This window comes from Staurois parvus, unplaced genomic scaffold (genome assembly GCF_062004578.1).
Source record: "Staurois parvus isolate SC_StPar_1 unplaced genomic scaffold, SC_StPar_1.0 ptg000086l, whole genome shotgun sequence".
Classification (NCBI taxonomy): domain Eukaryota; kingdom Metazoa; phylum Chordata; class Amphibia; order Anura; family Ranidae; genus Staurois; species Staurois parvus.
The window spans coordinates 3,177,710-3,198,352 of record NW_028317882.1 but is presented as its reverse complement, the minus strand read 5'-3'; the positions used below and the strand labels follow the sequence as shown (position 1 = coordinate 3,198,352).

At 39.2% G+C, this 20,643-nt stretch overlaps 1 protein-coding gene across 2 annotated transcripts in view; it reads left to right on the top strand.

Annotated features, from left to right (window-relative positions):
* The window catches only part of EPHA5 (EPH receptor A5), a 439,656-nt gene that overhangs the window by 405,181 nt on the left and 13,832 nt on the right, over window positions 1-20,643 (top strand). The window contains exons 14-16 of one of the 2 annotated variants that reach the window (XM_089669982.1): window positions 5,475-5,624; window positions 12,388-12,581; window positions 19,325-19,480. In XM_089669982.1, the coding sequence (XP_089526108.1) occupies window positions 5,475-5,624; window positions 12,388-12,581; window positions 19,325-19,480 (500 nt within the window). The remainder of the gene's footprint in view (window positions 1-5,474; window positions 5,625-12,387; window positions 12,582-19,324; window positions 19,481-20,643) is intronic. The other variant, XM_089669983.1, reaches the window with a different exon arrangement.

Sequence of the window (20,643 nt, the reverse complement as noted above, 5' to 3'; positions counted from 1 at the left end):
AACTTACCTACCAGCCTGAAACCAACCAAATTGTCCAGTCTAACATTTGCATTAAAACAGAGGTTTACACATTTTCAAAAACTGCTTTTAGCAGTTTAGTCGCACATAAAAGCTGATCTGTGATTTTTTTTGTAATGATAATAATGTTAAAACTATGAATCTGTACACTGCCCATACTAGACAAATAACAGATTAGCTGCATAGAGGGCACCATATTTGAGCTTAAGGCAAATCCTAACTAATGCTAAAACCACTCCAAGCCTCGTTCTAAGCCTAATATGTCACTTACCTATACTGCAGCAGCTCCTGCCCACGCTGAGCTATCAGCTGCGGCTTCATTGTGTAGGAGTGTGCAGAAGAGGCAGCCAACAATGGAAGCCCTATAGTAACTCTATGGGTAACATCACTTTAAAGGCATTTCCCAGCCATTGTTGGCTGTCTCCAGCACACAGAGGGTGCCGCTGGAGACTGGACCGGAGTGGCTGCAATACAGGTAAATATAGCAATATTTTCCTTTACAGAGCTGGATAGAATAAGCCTAGAAGATGGCAGAGAGTAGATTTAAAGTTATTGAGCATTTGCATTTATTTACACTTTAACTCCTGTACTCCTCAAATCCACCACCAGAGCTTGGAGATATATTTAGTACCTCTAGATATAGGGAAATGCATGGTATGTTCCCCAATTCAATGACTGGCGTCTCTGCAGTCAATCTTCAGAAAGCTGAGACTTGCACAGAAATTTTGGGCAGTCTAATGGTAAATCAGGGTGGTGCTGGGGGGAAAGGGAAAAAGAAAGGTAAATATAGTGCCTCCAGCACGAAAAAGGGCAACTGCAGCAATATAAATACTATAACTTTTTCATTTTTGCCAAAATTGGCTATTTTCCAATCACTAAAAGAACATCCAGGCATCTGTAGAGGAATGAGTACACAGAAGGTACTATCCTGTTACCTACAAGTCCCAGCACTGAACAAAACCTAAGAAACTTGCTCTCATTTACTCCCTTCTGTCTGTCTTGTTCACCCAATAGCTGATTGGTAGACATGCTAAGTAAAGTTGTCAGCATTCACATATTCTACCTCATCAAAGCTGAACAGATGGGCTGTACACCCATCCCTTGCATTACTCATTTGAGTGAAGCTGACAATACCCAGTAAGAAAGCAACATTTAGCCTATGTTTGAGTTTTATGTGTGATGAAGAGAGGAGGAGCCAAATGGTTGAAAACTGAACAGTAAACAAGGTTTTATGCTTATTTGTTATTATTTGCTATGGGTAATACCAGAGACTGGTGTATCACTCTTCCGTTCAGGAATGTAGATTTGTGATCATGTGTATGCTGTTAAAATTACTCAGCATGTCAACCACATAGATAACAAGTGGACAAGGCAAACAGGTCCTGAGAATGCAGGAATGAGTTCCCCTAGGTGCATTGACTGCTGGTACTAGTAGAGAAAAGGACATTACTTCCTTTGTACTCTTCTTTCACAGGATCCTAAATAATCAGTCAGTGATTATGTCAGTGATCATCATTTTGGTTTATTTTAGCAAGAAAGTAAGGTTGGGCAGACCATGGCAATACCTAAGTTTATGTAGAAACTAGTATAACATTTACACCGGTCAGTCATAACTTTATGACCACTGACAGGTGGCAAGGCAACAAGTGAATAGCATTGATGCTCTTGTTACAATGCCATCTCAAACAGGGTGCTAAATATTGAGCAGCAAGCAAGCATGTTGTCCTTGATGTTGATGTGTTGAAAGCAGAAAAAAATGGGCAAGTGCAGGGATTTGAGACAAGGGCCAACTTGTAATGGCTAGATGACGAAGTCATGTCAACTCCAAAACTGCAGTTCTTCTGGGGTGTTACTGGTCTGCACTGGTGAGGACCTATCAGAGATGGCCCAAGGAAGGAAAACTGGCAAACTGGTAACAGGGTTATTGGAGGCCAAGGCTCATTGATGCATATAGGAAGCCAAAGCTGTCCTGTGTAGTCTGATCCAATAGAAAGGATACTGTAGCTCAAATTGCTGAAAAGTTAATGCTGTTCCAATAGAGAGGTATTAGACCACACAGTGGATTATTATTATTTTTCAGGATGTATATAGCGCCAACAGTTTATGCAGCGCTTTACAATGTTAGGGCAAACTGTAAAGTAAAAATACAATTGAATACAGAAGCAATAAGAGGGTCCTACCTGTTAGAGCATACAATCTTAAAGGGGAAGGTCAAGTGATACAGAAGGTAAAAATTGTAAGTGTAAGCAGTTTGTTGCGTGTGGGGCTGTATAGCCACAGACCAGTCAGGGTTCCCATGCTGATCCACGTCCGCAGCCAAAAGTGCCTACAATGGGCATGTTAGCATCAGAATTCGACCACAGAGCAATGGAATAAGGTGGCCTGGTCTGATTAATTACGTTGTTTGTGACATCTCTTTTAGCAGAATGGTGTGCCCTGCTACACTGCAAAAATGATTCAAGAATGGTTTGAAGAACACAACAATGAGTTCAAGGTGTTGATGCAGATCTCAATCTAATCAAGAATCTGTAGAATGTGCTGATAAAACAAGTACAATCTATGGAGGCCCTGCATTGCAGGAGTTAAAAGATCTGCTACTGATGGTTTTGTGCCAGACACCACAGCATACTTTCAGAGGTCTAGTGGAGTACATGGCGTAATGGGTCAGGACTATTTTGGCAACAGATGGTCTGTTTTGGTGGCAAAAGGGGGACCTAAAATGTTGAAATGTCACCAAAACAGAAATACAGAGGAAATCTCAAGAGACACTTGTTCAAGTGACAGAGAAGAGAGGATTTATTGATTTAAACAAACTTCTTCTCAGTCGCTGTTGTGAGCAATTAAGGCAGTTCTCACCAATGGGACACAGGTAGCAAAATTACTTGATGGGGCCTTATTCCCCGCTCTATCCAAAATAAAAAAACAAAATGTTGGCTTTAGATATATTTTAGGGTAGACATGTCATTTAAAAAGTGTCAATTTATCAACAAAGTTAAAAAAAATAACACTAACAAGAAAGGATTGTCATAATTTTTGAGAAATTTTCCTCTTAACACTGGGATCTTCTGCTTGTGTTGGTCATATTAAGGTGATATATGTAATAATTTTAATGTGTTTATTCATAGATCTTGTGATAATGATGTATTAGAGGTCTTTATTTATTTATTACAGGTACTTATATAGCACCATCAATTTACGCAGCGCTTTACATACGTGTATATATACATATATATTGTACATTCACATCAGTCCATAACCCTCAAGGGGCTTATAATCTAAGGTCCATAACTCACATTCATGCATATCCATACTAGGGCAAATTTAGACAGTAACCAGTTCCCCTACTAGCATGTCTTTGGAGCGTGGGAGGAAACCGGAGTACCCGGAGGAAACCCATGCAGGCACAGGAAGAACATGCAAACTCCAGGCAGATGCTGCCGTGGATTCGATCCAGTGACCCTAGTACTGCCAGGCAGAAGTGCTAACCACTTAGCCACTGTACTGCCCTGTCTTTTAATTACAAAAGGCATTCACTCTAAAATTCTATTAAAGTGGAACTACACTGTGTATGAGCACCACAAACCAAAAGCGCTACTTAATTATTTTGTAATATTCAAAGCAAACTCACCCATCCATCCATGTCTCCATGCTTTATTTTGCTGATAAAATGCTTTGAAAAACATCCCCTAGCATTTCTGGCCGTGGCCATTTTGAGTAAGGGCAGATGATTATTTTGCAATTACTTCCTTGAATCCATCAGCCCTTAGCTCAAGCATGCAAGCAAGAGAGCATGCTTAGATAAGAAAACCCCTCCTCCCCGCCTGAAGACTCCTGGGATGTACAACATCATTTGCCTAGGCATGGAAACCAGGATGTAATTAAAGAAATGTAAATAATAGTTTAAATAAATATGATATACTTTCCTATCTATTTACTAATGCTAGCAGCATAAGGATTCAAAATAGTCAATATTGTTTGAGAGAGTGAAGGCATTTTTGGCAGAGATATCTAGGTACTTTTTTCTGTTCCTGTAGGCCAGCTGTCAAAAACATAAAATAGTGTGACTCTCATCCAAATATTACTGAAGCATGCATCAGTATTCTAGACCCTTTCAATCAAATAGTACAAATGCTTCCAAATAGACAGCAGAAAGCCTCAGTTGCAGTTAGTATGGAAAGTTCCAGAGTCTATTCAAAGGTACAGACTTTCATTTTTGGTTGGTGTCATGCACCTTAAATCACATTACACTTTGTTTTTGAGTGTGTGTGGGCCAGATATGGGGTTGATTTACTAATACTGGAGAATGAAAAACTGGTGCAGCTGTGCATGGTAGCCAATCAGCTTTTAATTTCAATTTGTTCAATTAAGCTCTGACAAAAAAAAACTGGAAGCTTGTAGGTTTCAGTGCAGAACTGAAGCAGATTTTTCACTCTCCACTTTTAGTAAGTCAACCCCTATATATTCTAAAGCACTGGTTTACATAAAAAGATATAATTAGATTCCAAAATCTACCTTGTACACTACACTTTCTAGGTTATTTGCTTTGGTGTGAAATATGGAATCTATTAATCTGAATAAGCATCCCTGCTAAACAAAATGGGGGAGATGAAATAACAGGATAACAATACCTAGTATATGGTTTACTGATGTCGAAAAATATGATATGCATAAAAAAACCATAATAAAAGTTGAATTTTGTTTGCATTATTGAGTCTGGCTCTGAATTACAGGGCAGTGCAATTTGAACTATGCTGTTTATGTTTTATTAAATGTAACCACCTTTGTGTTACATGCTATATTCTGTAGGGTGATCTGTAGTATTAAATTTACTGTGAGATGTTGGCCATTCCTCTATGTGCTTAAAATTGCGCATAACCTCAGTTTATTAAAGCCTTTTATATGAAAGTTATTTCCTTCCATATGACAAATGAAATACAGATACGTTTTGTACTTCTGTACTACATGCCATGTGCATTTTATTATATCTGCTTGAACTGAGCCAGCACACTTAGCACACTGCACATTTGTAATCAGGAAAAGAGTTTCATAGTTTAGATTTTATCTGTAAATCTAGGCAGTGTATCACACTTGACATTCAGGACTATACCTTCCTTCTTCTACCATTGTACAGTTTATTACTTTCATGTAGCTCCGTAATAACTGTTCAGGAAGGAAGATTACAGCTCTGATCTTGAACTGTCTGTAAATGGAGTTCAATTCATTGTTTTGAAATACATCATGTGATTCATACATTTTATTTTACTCTGGAGACAAAATTATTACCAGTTGTTGGATGTGAACTTTTTATTCCCTGTGTTACTTCACCTGAGCATCAAGTGTTATGTGTGTTTATGGCTTAGAGCCTTGTTTCAACTTATTTGCTCAGTTTCGTTATTGCTTTCAGAATACGAAGGGCATTCGCATTGTCACCTGACCACATGTTCTAATGTTTACAGGGAGGAAAAATTCCCATACGGTGGACAGCCCCTGAAGCAATTGCTTTCCGTAAATTCACCTCTGCCAGTGATGTCTGGAGCTATGGAATAGTGATGTGGGAAGTCATGTCATATGGTGAAAGACCCTACTGGGAGATGACAAATCAAGATGTAAGTAGAACTATAAAACAAGTCATATGCTTTGAATTTTGAAAAGTTCACTCAGGCAGAGGTTTCAAAAATCAGCTGCAGTGAAGTGAGCACTTCAATAGGCAGCAAATAGAGAGAGATGAGGTAGGATTTAGCTTGAAATAAACATTAGAATGTTTCATCTGAGAAAAAATAACCACAAATATTGTACAGTGGCTGGCCCCAGAAGACAGAGAAGTGGGGTAAGTTGACTGCCTTGGTATTTCCTGATAGTTGAAGAGCTCATCTATTTGAGAATATAGCCTTCTCTATGGCCGCTATTTTAATGATTGGATGACTGTTCTTTCTTTGACTGGGATCATATCTACAGTACAATATGATTCATTAGATGCATTTATGCTCCAGTGTGCCTCTCAGAGGATCCTCTACAGCCCCCCTCTACATTGTAGATGTTCTTATTAATGCACTGAAGGTAGTATGGTTATCTGAAATACCTTTATGTACACAGCTTATCTTTTAACATTTACTCTTGAAGAAGAGTAAGTGTAAGAAACACACAGAGTTTTTCACACTAAAGCTACCATCATGTGATGCAGTTACATTTAATACATATGGAAGCCAAAACTGGATATCTGTTAATGGAACATATTGTACAGATATAATATTAACATGGTAAACCTTGAGACAGTTTATTTCATAAACTCATTGCTAAATGTTTACTCTTGCATATTCCCTTCTACAGTACAGTCTCTGTGTACTAATTTCAATATTAACCAACATTGTTTTATATATATATATATATATATATATATATATATATATATATATATATAAATGTGCTGAGCAAACTGTTGGTGCTATATAAATCCTGTATAATAATAATAATAATAATTATATATATATATATATATAAACACAAAACTACTTTGCTACATTTCTCTCCTTTGGCAGGAAGACATATATATATATATATATATATATATATATATATATATATTTGAACTGTGTATTTAGCAATTTGCCTAATGTTTCACTTTCAACCTTAACTAGTTTCTCTAGGCTTAAGCAATTGCAACCATATAGTTTAAATAAATACAAAAAAAATATTGAATGAAAAATTGCAGCCAAATATGTATAGTGATAAGTGATGGGCTGAGCTGAGCTGCTCTGGATTTGCTTTGACAAAGGTCTGGTGAATTTTCAAGACATTCCCAAGAACCCAAACCCCAAGTTTGGATTACATGAGAGCTGAATCTGTCACATGAAGAGTGCCCTGGGATAATAGTTAAGGGGGTGTCAAAAACATAGCATGAGGGTAGGCAATGCTCTGGGGAACATGCACCCATGCAAATAAATGTTTTTTTAAAAATTAATTCGACCAGGAGAAATTATTTTTTTTTAATGCTTCATGTGAAACTTTAAAAATACCTGATTCCTTGAAATAACATGCCTGGGGATATCCTAATCCTGCCTATGTATCACTGTAATGTACAGAAAGTACTGCAGCAGCACTGACATGCAGGGGCGGACTGACAACTCATGGGGCCCCCGGGCAATAGGGGATCATGGGGCCCCTGTGTCCTTGCCCAAACTCAAACAATCCTATGAAAAAGGTACCAGGGGCATCTCATGGGGCCCCCTACTGACCCCGGGCCCTCGCGCAGTGCCCAAGTTTCCAAATGGTCAGTCCGCCCCTGCTGACATGTCATTGCCAGCTTCTTCTTTTTTTGTTTTTAAACAGCACACAGCCCCCCCCTCCCAGGAGTCTTGTATGTATTTTAGGGGACAGTTGACTGAGTCTGTGTGCTGGTTTGTTTTTTTTGTTTGTTTTTTAACAAAAAAGCCAACAATAATCATTTTCAAAGTCATTTTCTGGCAATTAACATGGTATAATTTTTTTTCCTTTAAATGTCATTATGCTGTAGCTATAGAATGAAAAAACAATTAAAAAACTTGCACCACAAACTGTATACCCTTTGAGCAGGGTAAAGGTTTTAAGGGAATGCCTCACACAAAAAACAAACAAAAAAAATTGCTAGCAGAACATCATAAAAGCCTGTAGGTCTGGTATGGATTTTTGGAGAGGGACTGCATGCAAAAATGCATGAGGTTCTTCCTAAAAATTCATACCAGACCATTAATCCAAGCATGTAGCTTGGCTGGCCAGGAAAGGAAGGGGGGGGGCGAGCATGTGCCCCCCACTTTCTGAACCACACTAGGCCATATCCCCTCAACATGGAGGAGGGGGTGCCTTGCTGGGGGAACTTGTGTTCAGACCAAACACTGAGCTCATTTCTAGTAGTAATAGGTAATATTAAGTCACTGTTCCCTGAGTAAACCATACTATGCCCTTCTTATATAGGCACTGCCATATTGCCCACTGTACCTTAAAGAGATTTAGATCAATCTTCTTCACTTCCAAACCTTAATCCTCTTTCCTCCAATCCAATCACATACTACGTGCCCCCTCAACTTGTCAGCTCAGCTCAGGTCTTTATTCTTGCCGTTTTAAACTATATTGTCAGAAAGATGCTATATTATGATATCCAGCATGTTCTAAGAACAGGGGAATCAAATTGCCATTGGGAAAGCTGAAACATTCCTAAATATAATTAGCTTCTGAAGCAAATAAATGTACTATGTTACATCATGTACATTAAACTGATCACATAATCAGATGCTGAAACTGATTGCATGTGCATTTCTGAATCAACTGGGAAAACTGTTTATGCACAGCAGAATTTCCAGAAACCACAGTGATAATGCTTCTTTTCCCCTTCATTCTCTATTGAGTGAAGTAAAGTAGCTGTTCATGATGTTTGGCATCTGTACAACATAAGATATAGCAGCTGTATTGCTTGTTACATGCATCATTGTGTTCGGTATGCTGAAGTAAGCATATCACCCTATTTTACTCATCTTGATCACCCGGATGACCTATGGTTGAAAGGATACAAAGGGGTCAGTTCACAAAGTCATTGGAGTTATTTTAACTACATTTTTTATTTTACCTCAGTCACACACATAAACATAACATACCGTACATATGAAATTGGTATTTTACATATAAAATGGATACTTGACCACTTGGAGTCCAGGCCGATTCTGACATTTCACTCATACATGTAAAAATCAGCATTTTTTTTGCTAGAACATTTCTTAGAAACCCCAAACATTATATATTTTTTAAGCAGTGACCCTGAAGAATAAAATGGTTTGGTGTTTTCCATCTTTTTTATATTTGCACAGCAGTTTATCAAACACAAACTTTCAGGAAAAAAAACACCGTAAAGAGTTTTATTACACACAAACACAGCATAATACTCCATCTTTTGGTAAAATATTAAAGCGGAGTTCCAGCCGTCCAGCCGTTTTTTTGTGGTTATTAAAAGTGAGCAGCTACAAAAACTGTAGCTGCTGACCTTTAATAAACACACACTTACCTGTCCCGGAGTCACCCGCGCTGTCCCTTCTCCGCTTCTCTCCTCTACGGCACCGGCATCTCTACTGTGGGCACCTGGTTGTGACAGCTTACGGCTTCACAGCCTGGTGCCCACTGTGTATGCGTAAGTCTCGCTGCGCCTTCTTATTAGTCTGGCAGTCTCCTGGGACCTGTGAAAGTTCCCAGGAGACTGCGGGAGGGAGGAGGGGGCTGAACTTCCGGCTCACTTCACTCTGGTAAACAGAGCTGGAAGTGGCTGCAGGTACCTGTCAAAACCAGGTACCCGCTCCCCTCTTCCCCCTAAAAGGTGCCAAACATGGCAGTGGAGGAGGGGACAAGGCAAATAAGCGGAGCTTCCTCTTTTGAGTGGAACTCTGCTTTAAAGATGATGTTACACCGAGTAAATAGATACTGAACATGTCACGCTTTAAAATTGCATGCACCCATGGAACTGCGGCAAATTACTATACCTAAAATCTCCATAGGTGATGCTTTACAAGCCTTTTCAGGTTACCAGTTTAGAGGGCCCTGGGAAGGTGGTGGCAGGAAGAGGGGAACCCTATTCCACTACTTGTAAAAATGATCAAGCAGCTTTATAGCTGCTCAGATCACTTTTATCTTAAAATGATATCTCGGTCATCAATGCAGCTACAGAAGTGATCAATTACTGAATTCGTCTCACAAATTGATAAATAATATAGCTCAACCTAGTGTGGCAGTTTTTCTGCTTTCCTCAACAGACACCTCATCTAACCTCACAGTTTCCACGTTCAGAAACTAGTATTATTAAGGAATAAAAATCTGTGAGAGCACCTTCATGAAGTTACTTTTATGGGGTCAAAATGTGTTTAACATAAAACAAAAAGATAATATATTGAAGTGTATCAGTCCAGTGATGTGGTGGCTGCTTTTGCTTCTTTTTTTCAAGCTATAAACATTTTTAATAAGTACAGAGTATACTTGCTGATTAAAAAAAAAATGCAATGTCCGTGTCACTTCTTGAGAGCTGAAAAGAAAGCATAAACAATGTTATCACTTTTTTGGCAAACTACTAGTCCCATCAATCCATTGTGTAATAGAAATGACAAAAGGCATACATGGTTGAAGCCCAGCCTGTGTGGGAACCATGGCTCCTTCAATAGATACCATACAGAAGTAAGTAACAAAAAAGTAAATGAAGGTGTGTTATTTGCAGTATTATAGGCCATTTAAAATGAAATACATCTTTTTTTTGTTTTTGGATTTATATCTGATTTTTGTTTATAATATAATCATATCTAAGTTGCAGCATGTACATACACAGGAGGTAATCACAACAATATATGATTTAACAAAGAATTATAAAATTGAGTCTGTACCGTGTGAAACCAGTCATAGAACCACTGATTAAACTAACATTATTGTCACTAAATTTTCATTTTGGAGGCAGTGATTTATGCAGTATTAAACCCCAAAACCAAAATGTTATATATTGCAGCTTACCAATTTTCCTAAATGTAGTGGCTGCAGTTCTTGTCTTTTTTAGTATTTTTTTCCTTTATTTTCGCCTGGTGATTTGGCCATCAACACACTTTATGCCCCAGGATGGCTCCACTCTACTGGTAGAGCAATGAAACACCCTTAGAGCAGCATTTTCAATATGGGGTGAGGATAGTGTTATATGCACTAGCAAACTCCAGCTAACACATTTAAGCAGTCTTTTTTTTCCTTTTGGGATAAAGGTTTTACATAAACAAATGACAAATGTCAGTGTTATATGGTTTGTCTCAATTCTTAAACAGCCACTTGGTCCATTAAAGAAAACTGAAAAATAACAAACGTACTGGCCAGATCACTAAGGGATAAAAAAAATACTAAAAAGCTAATCAGCCACCACATCTAAAAATTGGTAAGCTGCAATATATTACTTTTTTATTTTGGAGCTTAATAGCACTCCTTTTTGGCCTATGAGATTGTATGCTTTTATGAGCAGGGTCCTCGTAACCCTCTTGAATTTTATTGCATCGTACCTGTACTGTTCTATTGCTGATTCTTTCCTAGATACACATGGTATAACTGGATACTAACCTTTATAGGTACAATTGATCCAGGGAATATCCAATTGCCTCTCGGGGGATCAGGAAGGAATTTTTTCCCCCTGCAGGTGCAAATTGGATCGTGCTGTGCTGGGTTTTTTTTGCCTTCCTCTGGATCAACTGTGGGTGTAGGAATATAACTTTTTTTTTTATTATAGTGGAACTAGATGGACTTTTTGTCTTTTTTCAGCCATACTAACTATTATTATTATTCTACAGGATTTATAAAGCGCCAACAGTTTGCTCAGTGCTTTACAATATAACGGGAGACAATATAGCAACAATACAGTTCAATACACTATGTAACTACTGTACTGTCTCCCTGTATATTGTAAGCACTGCACAAATTGTTGGCACTATATAAATGCTGAATAATAGCAATAATAATAATAATAACAACAATAATAATATATAGGCAGATACTGGAGAACTAAATGACCTTTACCCAGATGGAGTATACTGAAAATCTACATCAAAACAAAAAATACCTGAACTATGGGTTATTGGAATTCATTGAATTACCAGTATCTCATAACTCTCGTGCCTCTTTGAACCCTTCGGGGAAAATCCAACCAAAAGTGATCTTTTAGTTGCAAGTTCAGTCTTGTGGCTGAATCAGAAGTCAGCACCTGGTTTCTTAAATGTCTTGGGTATTCCCAAGAGCAAGCTCTCTGTACTATAATTTCTGATTCTGCTCTCCTCCACCTGAGTATTTTGGGTGTTTCCACCTACCTTTGCATGTTCCAGAACCCCATTGTGCACATGTACAACATGTGAAACCCTCATAATGGCCACAGCAGGTGTGCAGAATCTGTGCAGAGGTCTCAAGAAAAGACTCAAGAAACAAAAAACTGTCAAGTGTTTTTGCTCTGTAGAATTTACCAAAAAGTGAAATATCAGTTTTGTGTGGAATGACACTTTAAGCCACAATAAGTGAAGCAACAGTGTCTGACAATCAGTACGTACTGACTACAACCAAACTATATTTGTCTACCTTTATAAAGAATGATCATTACATTTGTGTTTATATGTTGACATACTTTAACTAAATGTGAATAATGTAGGCTATGAAATTCTGCAAGATTAATCTGTATCAATAGAGTAGCCAAGGGACAAACATGGTGAGACAATTGTATAAATATCTAACACTTCACAACAAATTCAACAAACTATCTCTGAATACACATTAGTGATTCCTGGCTTGGCACAATTCATTTGTATGTTTTTAGCCCAAAATAAAATAAAAAAAATAATTTGTCTCTGTTAGGTAATTAAAGCTGTTGAGGAAGGATATCGGTTGCCAAGTCCCATGGATTGCCCGGCTGCTCTTTATCAGCTCATGCTGGATTGCTGGCAGAAGGACCGGAACAGCAGGCCCAAGTTTGAAGAGATTGTCAGTATGTTGGACAAGTTGATCCGTAACCCAAGTAGCTTGAAGTCACTTGTTAATTCGTCTAACAGGTAAAACATATTTTTAGAACACATAAATTATGATCTTTTATATATATTTTGTAACCAAATTATTGCAAACCATGCTATAGCTTCTCATAATAATAGTATGTCTACCCTGTAAGCACTGTTTCCTATCTACAGTAGATATAAAATACCTTTTATTTATTCTTTCGGCCTTCCTGAATCATCATTCAGGAAAAACAGCATTCTTCCTTGTTATCCATTGTAATGCCACCCTGCATGTTTTTTATATTCAGAGTACAGGACACTGTACTACTGCTCGTATAAATGTATAAATCCAATTGAAAGAAACAGCCAGCACTGTAGGGTTGATTTACTAAAACTGGAGAGTGTAAAATGTGGTGCCAGTATGCATGGTAGCCAATTAGCCTGTAACTTCAATTTGTTCAATTATTATATTATTATTATTATTATACAGTATTTATAAAGCGCCAATAGTTCGCTCAGCGCTGTACATTACAATGGGGGACAGAACAATAACAATGGTGGCACAGGAAGAGAAAGCTGTGGGGGATGGAGTGGTAGGAAGAGTGGAGGAGGTCGGCAAGTTAGCAGGGGCTGGGGTAGGCTTCCCTGAAGAGGTGGGTTTTCAGGGTGCGCCTAAAGGAGAGGAGAGTAGGTGACAATCTGATGGGTTGGGGCAGGGAGTTCCAGAGGATGGGTGACACCCTGGAGAAGTCCTGGAGGCGGGCATGGGAGGAGGAGACCAGGGAACTAGAGAGAAGGAGGTCTTGTGAGGAGCGGAGTGTGAGTGTTGGGTGATGTAGTTCGGGGCAGTATAGTGGACAGCTTTGTACGTCAGTGTTAGGATTTTGAATTTGATCCATTGCGCAATCGGAAGCCAGTGGAGGGATTGGCAGAGGGGGGTGGCGGAAACGGAGCGGTTGGAAAGGTGAATGAGTCTGGCAGCCGTATTCAGGATCGACTAAAGTGGGAATAGCCAGCGGCGAGGCAGGCCAGTAAGGAGGGAGTTGCAGTAATCGAGTCGTGATATGATGAGGGAGTGGATGAGCTGTTTAGTGGTTTCTGGGGTTAGGAATGAAGTTCAATGAAGCTTTGACAAAAAAACCTGGAAGCTGATTGGTTTCTCTGCAGAGCTGCACTGAATTTGGCACTTTCCAGTTTTAGTAAATCAACCCTTATGTGTTATCTTCATATATTTGACAATCTATGTGGAAGCAACATTGCCTTGCCAGGACCCCTGTACATTGTGGTCTCTAACACTAGGACATGTACAGCAAAATAAATGATCAAAGGCAGGTCTGCCTGGAGGTAACTAATCGCTCTTTGAAGAATAACTAAAGGTAAAACCGTTTTTTGTGCTGGATGAAGTGCAGAGGGGTTAGAACCCCTGTCAGTTTTTTTTTATTGCTGCTTGGGCCCCAAGGAGATTCACCCTCTCTATTCGCCCTGTTTACCATTAGCATCAAAAGTGAAAGTAAAAGAAAATCCACAATTTTGAGTTGTCCCCAGAAAAGTAATAGCGGGGAAATATTTCAAGTCCCTAGGAGATTCCCTTAATTTGCAGGAATTTCCTCTCACTTCCTGTTTGGCTATGGGACAGGAAGTGAAGGGAAATCTCTGCAATGGGACACAAATGGTGCAAACAAAATCTGTCAGGGATTATAATTCTCCCTTTTTCAAAATGAAAAAACAAGTTTTGCATATAGTTGTACATTAAAGGTGCAGAGACACACCAGAAGCCCAGTCCCTTTGTTTGTGCTGGTGTCTCTGCTTTAAGGAGGAATTAGTTAACAATTTCAAAATTTGAGGAAACTCAATCTGTCCTTATTGACAAGGAACAACACACTTATATCCTCTCATTAACATAAAATGGAGAAGCCAAGCTTTTAGATGTTTAATTCTTTGTTAGGAAAGACGGTGTTCAAACGTAGGTTATAATTGATATGAAGATCTTCCAGCACAGTACTGACAGGGTTATTTTATGGTAAAAATTGACCCCTGACCCTCTCTGCATAACATAGGAAAACTTCAGTTTCTGAGTTTTCAGAAAAGAGCAAGTCAAATTTAAAGTGTTACTAAACCCACAACAAAATCAAATCAGTCTGTATATGCAGTAAAGCATGCCTGTTATACTCACTGTGGAAACTAAGGGGTAATCCTCTGCATTGTGTAAAAAGGCTGTTTAAACCTGTCTTCTCTAATCCTCCCCTTCTTCTACTTTCCCCAATCCATGTGCTGATAGAACAGAGCCTTGGGGCAAGCTACACATGCTCAATTTAGTGTGCATTGCTAGAGAGTTTTTTTTTTGGGGGGGGGGGCAGAGTGCATGTGATTGGGACAGGGCCAATCAGCACTGTCCAGACAGAGGGATCTGCAGCCTCATAGGACAGTCATAGGAGTATGAAAACTCCTCCTACAATCTTTAGCCAGCTTGTAGGACAGCTGATCACGTGATGAGGTTGAAAGGCCAATCACAGTGGTCTTTTACCACATGATTAGCTGTGTCCAATGACACAGCAGATCATGGAGTAAATTATTGGCAGAACTTTCCTCACGCTGTCACTACGTTAGGAAAGTACTGACGATAACCGGCAGCCATCACAGAGAAGATTGGCACAGAGAAGATTGCCCTGCAGTGCCGCCCACCAGTGCCACCCCCCAGTGCCCAGCAGTGCCTCCCATCAGTGCCCAGCAGTGCCTCCCATCATTGCCCTGCAGTGCCGCCCACCAGTGCCCAGCAGTGCCCCCCAGCAGTGCCTTTCATCAACGCCCAGCAGTGCCACCCATCAGGGCCCTCAGCAGTGCCACACATCATAGCTGCCCATCAGTGCCACCCATCAGTACCACCTATCAGTGTCCAGCAGTGCCTCCAGTCTGTGGCATCAGTCAGTGTTGCTAGCCAGGGCTGTCAGTCAGTGCCGTCAATCAGCACCGCCCATCAGTGTTGCCCATCAGTGCCACCTATCAGTGCAGCATCATCAGTGCACCATCATCAATGCCCACCAGTGCTGCCTCATCAGTGCCACCTCATCAGTGCAGCCTATCAGTGCTGCCTATCCATGCCACCTCATCAGTGCCCATCAGTGCTGCCTATCAGTGTTGCCTATCAGTGCAGCCTCATCAACGCACATCAGTGAAGGAGAAGAATTACCTGTTTCCAACATTTTACAATAGAAACAAAGAAAAACTTTTTTTTTCAAATTGTTTGCTCTTTTTTTGTTTATAGCACAAAAAATAAAACACCCAGTGGTGATTAAATACCACTCATATGAGTACAATGTTGTATGACTGCGCAATTGTCATTCAAAGTGTGACAGCGCTGAAACCTGAAAATTTGCCTGGGCACGAAGTGGGTATAAGTGCCCAGTAGTCAAGTGGTTAAACAACATTTTCCACCTAAATAAGAGCATGTAACATTTATACTTATTTAACAAGGTGGAGATTCTGACATCACCACCCTTCCTCTCCACTGCATCTAGTCAGAGATCTCCTTGTATTCAAGATGCCCAGCAAGTGCAACCCCCTGTAGTCTGTATACAGTGGGGTAGCCACTCAGCACAGGACCTGGAAGACTGTGGCAATAACTGTAGTAGCACGGACTCCTATAGTGATTTAACAAAAATGGAAATCGAAGTGGCACACCACTAATAAGAGGTCCAGATATAACTTTATTCCAATAAAATTTGGGGCGACAATCCAAAAAGTAGTCAACACATTTGGGGGTCCAAGAGCGCCCCCTTCATCAGATCTTGATTGACAACAGTGTGAAAAGATGGCTTCTACAGCAGTCCCTCAGGTATGAGATATGCATGTTTACAATGGTCCAAGCTGGACTAGTGTGAGTGAGTAATTATGATCCTACCTGGACTACAGCTTTAAAAAGTGCTGGCTAGCTCTTTATTTTGGACTCATACAGTGCCACCGTTGGCCGGCCAACTTTCTATATTGACTGTAGATGACAGTGCAGAACCGGATGTCGAATGCTACAATTTTTCTGCTGTCTGTATTCTGTTGAGGTCATTTCCTATCCTGGAGACACAATAGAAAGTTGGTGGACACAGTATCTCTCTAAAGTGAGATGAAATCCCACAGACAGACCACTGTAATATTTAGGATTTCCCTTCACTACCTGTCCCATAACAGTGCTTACCAGGACAAATAGAGAGGGTGAATCTCCCCAGGGACCCTGACAGCAATAAAAACCTGATGGAGGGTCTAAGTGGTAAATTGTTCCATATTCTAAAGCTAGAGATACACTCCAGAGCACATTTCTAAAGTTCTGATTGTAACGTTCACCAAACATTCACTGATGGTGAGTCAATCAATACTATCACTAATCACTACTATTTTTAAAAGTGCAGCTGGAAGATTGACCTGTAGAGAATGTCAAAGTCACTGCTTAATACGTATGCCCCTTTAAGCTGTAAGGCTGGCCATACACTATACAATTTTCTGTCCAATTTCTGCCCAATTTCCTTTAGATTTACCTTCAACTATACAGTGCAAGTCCTGCCTAATTAAATACAATTGAAAGTGTTGTTTAGGTTTGACCTCATATTATATGGTTTTTGGTAAATCTAAAGCAAAATTCTCAAGAAAATTGTATAATGTATGGGCAGTCTAAGTCACAGTTAACCTTACACTGCATTTTACTTCAGGAATGTCACTACAGAGGATCTAGAAAATGCATATCTGCCCAGAATGCTGCAAAATGCACAAAAGCCAATAATAAACATTTAACCCTTATAAGAGTTTCAGCTTCCTGGCTCAGCAGTAAAAACAGGAGAACTTGATGAAAGGGAAACTGTAATAGGATAATAATGATGCTTTTGGCTGACACTCAAGGTCACATCAAGAAATTAAATTATGTTAATTATGAAAAATTGTGCTGCTACCTGTAAATTACTGGGGGTATAAAAATATCTGCTGACTAAAATGCCATTTATTTAATGCAAATTGCTGGCATAAGCTTTCTGTAAAAATAGAATACATGTAGTAACGATTATTTCACACTGCTGCCCCTTTTTAGGAAGGCAAATGCAAAAGTATATACCAAAAAAAATGCCAAAAGATACTACAGATTTTTTTTTATAGCTGAACTCCAAGCAGGCATTAAAAAATAATTATGTCCATGTATGTATTTATTTAGAAAAATTATTAAATGTATTTTAACCACTTCAAGTCTGGACACTTTCACCCCCTTCCAGTCCAGGACAATTTTCAGCTTTCAGTTTGAATGACAATTCCGCAGTCATACAACACAGTACCCATGTTAATCTTTTAGCATTTTTTTTGAGACAGATAAAACATTATTTTGGTGGTATTTATTCACCACTGGGATTTTTTTTTTTTTAATAAATGAAAAAGTCAAAAAATTTGAAAAATAAGTGTTTTTCTTATACAATTTTGCAAATAAATAATCTTTCTTTATAAATCTTGGCCAAAATGTATTCAGCTATCTTTTTAGTAAAAAAAAACAAATTAGGTTATAACCAAAAATTATAATTTTAAAATGTTTTTATTTAAAAAATTTTTTTTTATATTATTATTTACAGTATTTTTTTTTTTTTAACATACTGTCACCCTAGCAGTACAGTGTCACAGAGTGGGTTCCTGTGTAGTCACAGGCTGGGAGTGACACTGTACTACTTGTGGGGGGGGGTGAAGAATATTTTTTTTTCATTTTCTACAATGATTGCTTTTGCACCCAAAAAGGCTGTAAAAGCAATTCTTACTCCTTCTCTCTGGCTGCATTCTTGCAGCCATTGAGAAATACTGTGAGAGCTGTGATTGGTCACAGCTTGTCACATGGTACAAGGTTGTTATGAATAGCCTTGTACCATGTGACCTCTGTGATCATTCACAGATTTCACAAGTAGTAAGCAATGATGTCAGGAAGTGACATCTTGTTTACTACTATTCATGTGATCGCTGATTGGCCAATCAGTGATCACATGAATCGGGACCTCACACAGAGGTCCCATACAGCGATCGGTGTTTATAAACGGCCATGTGCTCCTGCACTGCTCCCGTCTGACCGTTTATGTACATGGGCTGGACGGGAAGTGGTTAATAGCAAAAAGTAAAAAATATTGTTTTTTTTCTCAAAATTGTCGGGCTTTTTTTTAATAGCGCACAAAATAAAAACCGCACAGGCGATCAAATACCACCAAAAGAAATCTCTATTCATGGGTACTGATTGTGGTGCCACGCGTTCCCAGGGAGCATGCACAGGCTTTGAATGCGGCTGATGTTTAGAAACGTAAACCCGCTTTGGCAGCGCTCCCGTGCAGCTGTTTATCTACATGGGCCGGACAGAAAGTGATTAAATACTTGAATTTGACTTGATTCCAGCCCAGGGGCAGACTGACCATTTGGAAACTCTGGCACTGCCCGAGGGCCCGGGGTCAGTAGGGGGCCCCATGAGATGCCCCTGGTACCTTTTTCATAGGCTTTTTTGAGTTTGGGAGTAGGGTGGTGACCTAGCTGTGTTGTTCCATGGTAGCAGAGAAGAGTTAGGCCACCAGGTTCAAAGTCCTATTTATCTGGGCTTTGAAAATCTCAGGACTGGATGGATAGAAATACATATTCTTTGTCAGGTAAGACCACTCACATACAGTGTATGCATTTCAGAGGTGTAGTCAGCTGTTTATTGGCTTTCAGTTTTAAGAATGTATTGTGCATACCAATGTTTTTCATAAGAATATAAATTGTTCTTATATTACATGGGATTGCTATTTTAATTCTATGTGCATATTACATTATAGGGTATCAAATTTACTGGTAGAACATAATCCAGCAGGTAATGCTGTGTATAGATCTGTAAATGAGTGGCTTGAAGGCATCAAGATGGGCAGATACACAGATACATTTATGGAGAATGGATACACTTCAATGGATGCAGTGACCCAGGTGACTTTGGAGTAAGTAATGAATTGTTTTAGTGACGAAAGACTCATAATATACCTACGGGCATTCTTATTTGATCATTAGATATGTCTACTTAATATTGTGCCTTGCTGATCTTCTTATCTCACTGTAGGACTGTACATCTAGTGTTTGATTGAAAACAATAGATTTTTTAAATATTTGCACTGCTGCTCATAGCTATGAACCCTTCGCCCTGGCTTACATTTTTATTGAGATGGTTAGAAGACACATTTTTTTAATAATGGAAACTATAATAAAGCTGGCCATAGATAGAGTTTCAGCTAATTCAGCAGGGACCAGCCGAGATTCGAACCATCTATGGGCAAGCTGATTGTACCCAATTCGATTGTTGTATGACTTAGGTACAATCAGCCTGTCAGATTTTTTCATGCGATTATTGCTGGTGGCTATAGCCAATAGCAATAATCTCTTTGTTCGCCCAGCAAGGACAGCTCTCCACGCCCCCACCTGGAGAACCCAATAGTTCCATGGGCGGCATTCCTCCATCAACACTGACTGGGTTGATGGGGGAATCCAGCAATTGCCTTTCCTGCAACCCATGATTTCAGGAAAGAAAATGACATCGTCTAAGGCCGGCTTAACTTTGGGGACATTGTATTTTATTCTTTAAAAAATACATTTTTAATGTTTTTAATAATTACTGTAATTATATGTTGTAACAAATAAACAAAAAAGATTTATCATATGGTGCACTTATAATGCTGGTGTCTCAAAACATTATGGATTTTCTGGGATAGAGATGGCAAAACAGAACCTGCTTACTTTCAAACTGTCTCTCTCTTGTCTAAAGTCTGTAGAACTGTTTACAATGCAAAGGAAGAAGGGGGAATTAGTGTCATCTATGACCCATTCAGATATGTGTGTACTTTGAACTTTAGCTATTCAGCTCTGCTAATAAAACAGTAAATCTGACATTCACCAACTTTTAGTGCATTTTAATCTTCCAGTTGCATGTGTTTTAAATTACAATGATTGATTCACCACCAGTGAATGTTTGATGGAAGTCACATTCACTGCTTTATAAACATACTCCATATGCATTGCCTTTGATGGCAACAGAGTGCAACTTTTTTTTTTACTGAAAATAGATTTGTAATATGGGAATAACACTGTGTGACCTACAAATTTGGCCGAA